At 41.5% G+C, this 11,674-nt stretch overlaps 1 protein-coding gene across 2 annotated transcripts; it reads right to left on the bottom strand.

The window, feature by feature from the left end:
- Positions 1–2,303: 2,303 nt before the first annotated feature.
- Positions 2,304–10,068, bottom strand: pmela (premelanosome protein a). 2 transcript variants are annotated; one of them, XM_061688843.1, is made up of 12 exons: positions 9,942–10,068; positions 8,825–8,920; positions 8,584–8,730; positions 8,148–8,282; positions 7,008–7,169; positions 6,632–6,916; positions 5,321–6,028; positions 4,663–4,824; positions 4,466–4,568; positions 3,863–4,068; positions 3,692–3,782; positions 2,304–2,766 (listed from the first exon to the last, which is right to left on the bottom strand). In XM_061688843.1, exons 1-12 carry the CDS (start codon positions 10,000–10,002, stop codon positions 2,622–2,624), a joined length of 2,301 nt encoding a protein of 766 aa, XP_061544827.1. In that variant the 5' UTR covers positions 10,003–10,068; the 3' UTR covers positions 2,304–2,621. The 2 variants fall into 2 exon arrangements, with proteins under 2 accessions (XP_061544827.1, XP_061544828.1); XM_061688844.1 differs by having other exon boundaries at positions 4,663–4,821.
- Between the last annotated feature and the right edge of the window lie 1,606 nt (positions 10,069–11,674).

Genomic DNA, 11,674 nt, shown 5'->3' with positions numbered 1-11,674 from the left:
TCTTGTCCTGCATGTCTGCTACCACCGATGTCTGGCCTTGTGTGTCATAAATGGTCTGTGTTCATCCTTGTCTTCTGTAATCTAATCAACCTGCATTGTGGTATAGCCTTCCTTTCCCCCTGTTCTACTCTCTCTGCTCACAGCACATTTACTTTCGCTTCTTCACATTTTTTGGGGGATTAAAACATTTAGCTCCATCAAGCACATATGGCCTTCTTTGAAGCATGTGGGGTATCACACTTGATCAGGGAGAGAGCCAACACTCATTAAACACCCACACATTTAATGTTTTTTTTTTTATGCGGGACTCAGCTGTACCAGTAACGCAACCCCTTGCCAGATGTTACCATTAGGGATTGATCCTTCTGCTTCTCAGAGAAACACCAGAGGAACCATAAATCCAATCATGGACAAGATCGAGCTACAGTGTCTGTTTCCATTTCCACTCGCAGGATGTGTGTCAGGTTTCATATCTTAATGGGTATCTAGATATCAGCAGATTGGGGATATAAAGAGGATCTCGGCTTCGAAGGCAAAAGACCTCATAAAGAAACATGTATGTATGTCATGGTAAATGCACAGAGCTCCAAATTAGATAATTGCTTTGACATAAGACATCATGTCTTGGCAGACAAATCATGATACTGTACCTCTCTGACATTGATTGAATCTTTGTGGCATGAATGAGGATGCGTGTGACCGGTCTGCAAGTTCAACCAAGTTAGCGTTGTTGTCTGGGCTGTGAAAAATTATGTCCAAAGCAACGTGGTCGCATGGCCAGGCGCATCAGTTGTTAAAAATGGAAACCAGTTACCAAGAGCCCAATCATCAGCCTGGGATGAGAAACGGCTATTTAGCAATCAGAGTACTGGAATACTGCAGCTCTGGAAGATATGGAGTACATTTTGGGGAAAAAAAAAGAAAAAGGAAGACACGATAGCCAGGAAGGTCATTTTGTAGCTTCCACAAGGTGCCTCCTGATGACAGATCCGTCACAATAATTTACAAATCAATAAAATCAGACATGAGCACAGAACACAACATCCGTTATGAGCAAGCTGACTCATGCAGTATGCTCACAATGTTACAAAGGGCATCATTTATTATCAGTATTTGTTCCAGTCCTTTAGCCACCTTAATTAAATGTGTTTCCTACATTGACGTCAGCATTCCTTGCAGCACCGGAGAGTGTCATGTGACAAGCATGTTACTAGCATGCAGACCTTTGTGCATTCTGCCTGACACATGAAGCTATCCCAAGACTTTGTGGATCTGGATGTTCAAGATATGACTGTGCAGATTTTATGTAGGCAGTGGTCCCCAACCACCGGGCCGTGGACCAATACTGGTCCGTGGGACATTTGGTACCCGGCCGCACTATTTTATTTATGATCAGAGTATGAAATAAGTTTTATTATGAAAATCAGATGCATCCGCCTGTGCCTCCGTACACGCCAAACTGCTCGTCCCGGTAACATGATAGGGTAGTAAAATGGTAAGCCCACAAGATAGCAAAAATGAGTAAAAAAATAAACTTCTTTGGGGAGCGTCTTTGAAAAATGGAAAAGGCCATAGGATGATAGAGAAGAGGAGCCTAAAATTTCCAAGAAAAAGTAAGCTGCAATTAAGAGACAATATCAGCAGTCCTACTTATAATACGGTTTACCACGGATTATACGATTTCTCATACACCAGTCCCGCTTTGCATAACAAGTGGCAACAGGCTCGCAAATGAAGCATTCATTCATTCGTTTTCCGTCCCGCTTAATTCACATCTTCTCATTCACATCTATGGGCAATTTAGAGTTTTCACTTAACCTACCATGCATGTGTTCGGGATGTGGGAGGAAACCGGAGTAGCCGAAAAAACCCACGCAGGCACAGGGAGAACATGCAAACTCCACACAGGTGAGGCCGGATTTGAACCCAGGTCCTCAGAACTGTGAGGCAGATGTGCTAACCAGTCTCTCACTGTGCCGCTGCAATTGAAGCAATAAGCAATATTACCAGTATCCTCTCTGATTATGCACTAGGCCTGACATAAGTACAACACTTTAGGTGTCATTGTCTCCTACCCAAAGATGGGACAAGCTGTTTGACTGGAAAGTGCAGGGATCCCACTAATTACAGCTACATTCAGAGTGACGGCGAGTTATATTTTAAATAATGTTTTTTTCATGTGTTTCCATACCTTTACATCAAAAATAGAGTTTTACGTGAAAGCAGTCTGTGGGACAACAAAAGCGTACGGTATTGTTGCAGAAATGAGGTAAGTAAGTATCATTATAAAAGAGGGAAACAGGTTAAAGGGATAAAATAGCATTTTATTCACATTAGAACACTGGTGCTCTGTGATATGGGAGAAGTTCTTAGATTTGGAAGCAAATTAGCAAACCTTGATTTTCCTATTTAGGTTATATATAAAATAAGGTCAACAATTATGGCCAGTTTACACAAATATATAAGGCAAAATAAATATCCCAGACACTAAAATTGTTTAGGTTTTTCTCATCTTCGTGTCGAGCTTTGCTCTCTTGTTTATTTCAAGACGATCATAGAGTATATAGATAAATGTTGTAGAGTTTTTTAATCGGATATTTAGTACACTGTGGTGTTCATATTCACACAATCCTCCCCTGAAGCAGTGGACGGCTCTCTCCAGGCGACTGTCGCATCAGCATCTTCCACAACAACAATGGCACTGACGTAACTGCGGAGCTGCCGCCATCACTGTCTTCTCTCAGTGGCTGGTACAGCTTGACTCGCCTGTTTGAAGCCATATAAAGATGAGAGGTAATGAGATTTCACTGTATAGATGAGAACACTACCTTAAATTCCTGTATAGATGCTATTCAAGTCAGAGGATTTCATGAAAGTCAAATATCAATAACAGCCGTTACAAGCAGCTTTATAACCTCCGAGCAGCATATGTTAATGTTACCCTTTGTGTGTACCCTTATTTGTGTGCCAATGTATTTTTGCTGGATATTATTGATTTTTTTTTCTATAATGGATAGCTATTTCACGAAGGTTGTTCCAATAAAACTCTCTGGTGTAATTGTTGTTGAGGGTTACGAGGAAGGCTGACACCCTGGACAGGTTGCCCATCAATTTTGGGGCAAATGTAAATGGGCAATTGAGTGGGAATCAGGACAGTCAGCTATGTGAATCACTGCACTTCCAATGGTATTATTTATGACATTATGAAATAAATTGCTGCTTAACTTCTTCATGATTGATGGGAGGCACTCAGTCGCTAGGCATAATTGTGCATGAGGAATTTAGATGCATCAAAGTTCACAAAGTGAAGCACAACCACAACCCATGGCCACATTCATAACCTGAAAAAAATGATCAAAGTTGTTAATTTGATTGAGATAAATTTGGTTGTACCTGAACTAATAGAAATGTGGAAACCAATTACCTATGGTTCGAAGCTATAATGTCAAACAGTAATGTCAATTGCATGGAATAGTGCATCCACCATGTTTGCTTACATCTCTGTCAAATCATATTACTGTAAAATTTATTTCGCTTATGAAGACTTTTGTTTCATTTGCTCAAGAATACATTTGGTCAATTTCCAAAAATTCAGACTTTGCGTTCCCAATTGCTTTACAGGTGACAAAAGTCTTGGTGAAGGTCTTCAACCTTTTTTTTTTTTTAAATGACCCAAAACCTGGTGGCTCACCTGTACATCAAACCAATACAGCAAACCACACAGGCAAGAACCAACACACCAATGATTATGGCAGCAGTTCCAGCTGGGGAACCACCCGAGGCTGTGATGGGAAGCAAATTACAAAAAATGATTGAACAATCAAATCAGTGAGTGACTTTAATGAATGTTTCATACACCCACCTACTGCCACGATGACATGAGCACTTGCCATGGCAAGACTGACATCATTAGTCAAGGAGACATTGAGACAGAAAACACCAGACTCATTGAAGAACTGGCGAAGGACCATTTGGCAGTCAGGAGAGGGCGTGGCCACGCTGCAGACAGTTTCCACTGGGGTGATACACTCAGCATCCGAAACGACTGTGCAGACCTCACTTGGTAAACTAGGAGAAAGATCACTAGGTTTTAAAAAAAGAAACAATCTGATGAACCAAACATTCACAAAGGCTGTTTTGTTTCTGTCGAAGAGATATTAATTAAAAAATGGGTATGCTTTTGTCTTTATTATGCAAATTAGAGATGCACAGATTCCCTGGTCTAGAACTAGAGTTATTCTATGCCCACCCAAACCCGTTTGAATGCCCCCCAGGATTTTGCCTAATGTTGTTGCACGTAAGAGTAAAACTCTACACTTTATTGAACATTTCAACTAATACAAATTACTTCCATTTTGGCGCTCACCAGGTTAAAAATGTATATGCTGACAGGCTAACAAACAGAGACACCATGTGACATCAGTGATTCAGCCGTACAGTGTTTTCATGCATTGTGATCCCTCACCTTCCTTGACAGCTAACGGTGACATCCACGGCATTCTGATCCAGCTCAGTTGCCAGCAACACAACATTGGAAATCTGTACAATCTCAACACTCTCAATACCCTCTGCATGATTAAAAACAAAAAGAACATCATGAGCCCACACTATTTCTATTGAGTTATACACAAGTATAGAATCCTTACAGGTTTGGCGACTTACGGACAACATCGACAGAGGTGACGAGGGAGCCGTAACGGTAGACCATGCATGCTGCCGAAACTTCTGGTGCTTGTCTTTTGACCACAACAAGGGCAACTTGTGCCGGATCTGCTTCCACTTCAGCTTGGACTTCCCCTTCGGTTAGAACCGCTTCATAATCTGCTGAAAATTGTAGAGTGGAGATTTTGCATTGAGACTTTCACACATTGTTTGTTGTCTGTGAAGCTTAGTACATTTGCTCTGGAAGAAATTTGAATTCGAAAAGCATACAGTTGTAATATGCATTATGGGATGGCAATATTTTCCTTTCTGTTATGTTGTTTATAGCTAACACTGCACAGGGGAGTGATTCAATTGTACAATGAATGTATATTAATGAATGTATCCCATAATTCTTATAATTCTTTTTTAAATAAGTAAGTAATTTCCTTCTATTTAGGGGTTTGTCATTTAAAATAAAGAGTGGGTGGGTGTGGCTTTGGGGCAAAATTTTACATTTGTAGACTGATGAATCATTTTGTTATTTGTACTATGCATAAAAAAAAGCACGAGACAGCAAAAGCGGATACTGTGGTTTTACAATACCCAAATGATTGTCCCACTATTTTCTAAATGCGAATAATGTCACTAATGTGGCATAAGTGCATTATTGACACACCTGCTGGAGCTGCAGTAGCGACAGCAACATCGCTGTCACTCTCAGTCATTTCTAATTCAGCATCAGCTGCCTCTGCTTCTTCTACAGTGGCGCTCTCAGTGGCTGCGGGGACTACAACATTAACAGCGGGGGCTGCTGTTTCAGTCTGGACCACCTCTGCAGCATCCTCAGCAGCAGCAGCAACCGCAGCTTCTTCTTCCGCCGCTACGGTGACTTCAGGGACAACGGCCTCCGGGAGGACTGTAGCTGCTACACCTACTGCGACTGGGGCCTCGGAAGCAGCTACGTCAACCACGGGAACATTCTCTGCAGCTTCATCAGTTACTTCGTTCACAGCAGCGGTTTCAACCTCTGCTGCGTCTTCAGCTGCGGGTTCAAGAGGTGCAGTGGTGGCCACCTGGCCGGCAGCAGCATCTTCAGCAGCGACTTCAACCTCTGCGGCAGGAGCAGCAGTGGGGGCTAGAACTTGTTCTACTGGAGCAACGGCTGTGTCAATCACTGCAGTGGCTGCTGTGACAGCCACTACTTCCTCCGCTCCTGCATCAATTGCTGCCTCTGCGTCGACTGTGTTGGCGGTGGTTTCGGCCGGCTGCACAGAGGCTTCCACTGGAGTGGCATCAGGGACAGGCTCGTCAGCTGCTGCTGCTGCTGCTGGGTCAGTGTCAGGGGTCACAACTACAACCGGTACAGCAGAGGCAACCGGAACTCCTGATGGAAAAGTGCAGAGTTAGCTTCAAACTTCACTTCAATTCAGCCATGACATCCATCCATCCAGTATCCGAGCCGGTTATCCTCACAAGGGTCGGGGGAGTGCTGGAGCCTATCCCAGCTATCTTCGGGCGAGAGACGAACGAACGAACTAACTAACTAACTAACCAAACTACAACACAACGATAAACACATTTTTAAATGAATACCTATCTGGCAGTATCAATCAAGTGATCAATCACGCTTACTTTGACAGTATAATCTTTTGATAAAGCTGTTGTGTTGAATCTCATTAGATTGTTCAGGTTTACCTAATGTTGTGGCCAGTAAGTGCATGTCCCTGATAATTTCTTTGTATTCTCAATAAGAAATATAGCTATTCTAAAGTATAGAACATGAACACTTACTAAATGACATTTTTAGTGGTTTCATTATCATTTATTGGCCAGAAATGAATTTTAATGTGACTGCACTGTATCAAGTGGAATGATGACTGTGCCATAAAACCCATCATGCTGCTCATGTACTGTATGTAATAGCCTTTGACACACCTCCAGGCGCTGTTTATGTGAGTGCTAACAGTTCCACATTTAAAAATCTTACCAGCTGAGGGGTTTACACAACCATTGGGGATGCTCGCCATCAGGACCACTTGAGGTTTGAAGCTCCCGACTGCAAGGTATGTGTGCGTGACCGTCCGCTCCCTGGAGATCAGCGTTCCAGTGCTGTCTCCAAAGTCCCAGCTGAAGCTGATATCAGCACTACTCAAGTATTGGCTGGGATCATGAAGGTTGACGCTGAAAGCAACGGCGCGGTTCTGGATGAAGTTTGAGTCGTCTTGGTTTATGTCATTGACTTGAGCCAGGGATACAGTAAAGGGAACTTGGTCTGATGATGAAGAGACACAATACAGATGTTGTAATGAGACGTAAGATAACATAACAAAAGTTCCATAACAAAGGTTAACCCTAACCCTCACCCGTGATTGTGAAGACCGTGGAGGCATAGCCGAGGGGGATAAACTTGTTTTTTCCACGGCAGTGATAGATGACAACCTCCATGCTGTAGGAGCCCAGGGAGAGACCGTCTGTTGAGATGGCGAGCGAGGAGGAGGGCCCGTCTGCCACCTGCCAGTACTTACCTGTAACATGTGATCATAAATATGAGCAAATATTGCACAAACTCGTCTTAATGGCACAGTGTGGAGAAAACCAGGATTGTCATTTCCATCCATTTTTTATATTCAGTAACTTAACCATATAATGCCTATGTTCATGCACATAATGGTGAAAATTGAAAAACAAGTGATATAATCACTTTTTTATTTTATTTAATTGACTGTTTGTGCTTTAATTATTTGGGGGGGGGGGGGGGGGGGTACTATTTTTCTGCTCCTGGATAGCAGAATTTACTTCAATAAAGTGTACATTCAGCCTTCCAAGCCTAACTTAATTGTTTTAGAAAATGAAATTACATCAGGAAATATTGTTGTAAGATGATACAGATAATGTCACAACAGCTCCATTTCAATATTCATAGTGATAAGCGCCAGGCTGGCCTGGCTGGAAATCACCATTTAACTACTTGATTATCTCTTGCGTGGTTATTTGGTTGATCAGAGTTTCTGGTTAGAGCGTCTACCTCACAGTTCTGAGGACTGGGGTTCAATCCCCAGCCCCGCCTGTGCGGAGTTTGCATGTTCTCTTATGAACTATATATATATATATATATATATATATTTTGTAATTTACTAAATATTACTCAAACTAACACTGTTTCAGTGTTTTTTTTTTAAATTTGTATTTCTTTCTGTCATTATTTTACAGCCTTTTGTTGTACATTTCACGGTAATTTTTTTACAGTTATTCATATCGTGGACCTGGATATATGATTTGAAGTGTTATTTTTTTTAATTTGTTTAATGGGTATCTTTTTTGCTAGAAATGTTACAAACTACGTATTGCTGAAAAATATTCAGAAATTAAAGTCAATGTCACACTAAGGTGCCATTTAAATTAGTTGATATTTCACTATCTGACAGATTGGACATGTTAAACTTGACAACATCCAAGTACACATGTGACAAAAAGGTTTTGCTGTGTAAATGCAATAGTCTTACCCCATGTCTTCCAAACATACACATAGTGGGGCTTCCTGTCCCGGGTCCAGGTGAAAGGCGTGCCATCAGGGAACACCCAATTGAACTCATTGCTTTGGGCTGGATACACAGCCTGGCCCGCCTGATACTGTTGCCCTGCAGATAAGTTTCCCTAGGTTACCACATTTACAGTAGCTGTAAAGGTAGGGCAGAATAATCTAAACACATCTAATTATGATGTTGTATACCACTGCAAACTACAATAATAAACAATGGTACATCTGTGATGAAACATCTCTGACAGTATAACTGAAATTTGAACAATATTACCTTGTTTTATCTTGTTTATCTTTTGTTTATCTCATTTGTTAATCTCATGATCGTTTTAGATGCTTAGACGTTTGTTTTCATGTCATGATACAGCACTACTTCTGGATCTCACTTTCCACGGACTTACCATCAACTGTGCAGTTACGTGCCCAGACCACCTGCCCATCAGCAAGCGCAGTTTGGTTTGGAGGGAAATTAAGATTAATACTAAAGGTTGATTTTGCTCCAAGCAGTGTGGGCGCATCGTTCTTGAGATTAAACGTAACTGGACCACCTGAAGAAGATGAAGAAGCGCAAGATAACTTTCCATTGTTTATGTTGTCAGAGAGAATGAATTGTAGATCTAAACAGCAAATGATCATCCTTACCAGACCAACAGTTTCTGAATCTTGGGTCTCCCTCCTTCCACACGGGGTACATGCGTGAGTTCCATGAGCGGTAACGTGTGAAATGACTTCGAGCCTCTGAATGAAAGGTCATTGACGTGTGATAAAGCAATCAATTAAAAGACTAAAAAAAAAAACATACTTTAATTCTATTTGTAGATATTGTCATAATTACAAGCATTAACTATGATGCTGTGTAACTTTACCATCACCTCATACTTGACTACATAAAATTACAAAAGTTAGTATGTATTTTCAAAGCAGATATTTGTATGCTGTAATAAACTTAATCAATTATTTGAACCCATACACCTGCTTATAGAAGCCATAGAGAATAAGAAATGGTCAATGATTTTCGAGTTGAGGAGTTTGAGGCGGTGCAAATCACACGACCTGCAAACCCCCTCAAGCCTTTTCATGTGACCATCAGCTGAGCAGCAACATCCGTAATCTTCACTTCAGGAATGAGGGCTCCCACACCCTTGCGTCTACGTGCGCATGTATGTATGCATTATGTGATTTACAGTTTGACAAGTTGTGGTTGATGGATCTCCAGATAATCAATGTATATTTACACAGTGATGGAACCATGACCATGAATATGTTTGATTTAGAAAATAACTGGAGGGGTCCATATACTGTAGAATGTTTGTTACATTTTAAGTACACTTGGTTAAAAATGAACACTAGGATTAAATATCGATACTATCTCGGATTAAAACCAGTAAATATTTATTTAATTAAGTATTAAAAATATGGTTACACTGTGTGCCCAAATTCTGCACTTCATGAATTATTTGCTGTATGATATACAGGTAGTTGTTTATACTGTATGTCTTTCTTGGTTGTGCCAGTGTGACAAAAGGTGTGAAACCATTAATTTGCCCCCTCAATTTGTTGTCCAAACAAACACAATAAAGTCAAACAGACTGTGACATGCTTAAATTAATGAGACGCATCATGTGTGGAATCATATTAGTCGTGGTAATTAACAACACTTATGTTTGTTTTTACAGAAGAACCATATCACAATGGGGTTACAAAAGGATAATTTATAAAAGCAGACATTTGACCAACATTTATCAATTATCTGACTTACTTTGTGCAGTGGTAGATATCAAGGCCAAAGCCATCATCATCATCAGCAGCAGAGTCTTCATCCTGTCTTAGGTTGTGCGTCTCTTCCCAGAACCCCAAACCTCACCAATGACTCCTGAACCCAAACGTAACGCCCACAGAGCCTTTGGAAAAGTCCTCACTCTCTTTAAGAATCTCCTGAACCAGAATTAACATAAACATTCTTCAGCCCTCTGACATCACTGCTGGTCTGTAAGCTGGCACCACCCACCTTTTGCACAACTTTTCTTTTGCACAGCCACAGACATTAATTAAGCAATTTTTATATTAACTTTTGCTTGATTGAACTGTGCCCAACACATTAAATAATTCAGATTGTTCCTTTTTTTTATAGTGGTGATTCTCAACCGGTAGGTCGAGACACAAAAGTTGGTGGCGGAATAATTATAGGTGGGTTGCAGACAGCTGGTAAACAATTTCAGCTGGTCCTCAGTTTACCACTTCAGTTTGCGACTTGCGACTTAACAACAATAGGAAAACGCGAGTCCAGCGTGACAACGGTTGAGAACCACAGTTTTCGGTGCTTCAATGATGCCAATGAGGTTTTGTTCCTGGAAAGATAAACATATAATTTTGTGCACGTCACACATTAACATCTCATGCCAGTGTGTGAGGCGTATGACTTTTCAGCTATGTGTGTTTGCGTGTCACAGGCTGAAAGGGCAAATGGCAAATCAAAAGCATCCTTTTATTTCAACATTCTTCGCAACCCTGGTTTTTCACCTCAGGCTACTCTTACCAGCCGTCATGAGAATCACAGGCGAACTCGTGTTCCATGTAGATACATGGTTTTACAAAAATGTGCCTTTTACTGTTTGGAATTACAGCCATTTTAAGTCTAATATATTATATTGGGGTGGGTGGGGGACATTTAAAAACAGGCTCACATTTTCTGGAATTGCATTCTTTGGCCAGATCAAACCAAGGTCAACTTGTAGCAGAAGACTATGGATGACCCAAGGCATACAACACCAGGCAGTGTTTTCACGTGTGGCTGCTAACTGCTCCTAAATGGGAAAAAAATATATAAATAATAAAAAAATAAATTGAGAGGTGTATAGGATTATACTCTGCTCATATTCAGTTGAATGCACAAAACCTACCATATAGTACGGTACGGGATGGTGACTCACAGTGCAGCTGGATAATGACAGTCAACATAGTATGAAATAATAACATCCATCCATCCATTTTCTGAGCCGCTTCTCCTCACTAGGGTCGCGGAGCGTGCTGGAGCCAATCCCAGCTGCCATCGGGCAGGAGGCGGGGTACACCCTGAACTGGTTGCCAGCCAATCGCAGGGCACATAGGAACAAACAACCATTCGCACTCCCAGTCGTGCCTACGGGCAATTTAGAGTCTCCAATTCATGCATGTTTTTGGGATGTGGGAGGAAACCGGAGTGCCCGGAGAAAACCCACGCAGGCACGGGGAGAACATGCAAACTCCACACAGGTGGGGCCGGGGATTGAACCCGGGTCCTCAGAACTGTGAGGCTGACGCTCTAACCAGTCGTCCACCGTGCCGCAGAAATAATAACATTTTGAAGGTAAAGCAATAGAATGTCTTTCAATAGCCAAAATTTGTGCCTTGAGCTCAAGCCAAATGAGCATGATTTTCACACACTGAAGACAAAAGTGTAGGCAGCAACATCCACAAACAAGCAGCATGTGCAGTGAAGATCTGGCAAAGCAT

The sequence above is a fragment of the Phycodurus eques genome, chromosome 10, assembly GCF_024500275.1.
Source record: "Phycodurus eques isolate BA_2022a chromosome 10, UOR_Pequ_1.1, whole genome shotgun sequence".
NCBI classification, from domain to species: Eukaryota; Metazoa; Chordata; class Actinopteri; order Syngnathiformes; family Syngnathidae; genus Phycodurus; species Phycodurus eques.
The sequence above is the reverse complement of the archived record's forward strand: the minus strand, read 5'-3'. Positions and strand labels throughout refer to the sequence as shown.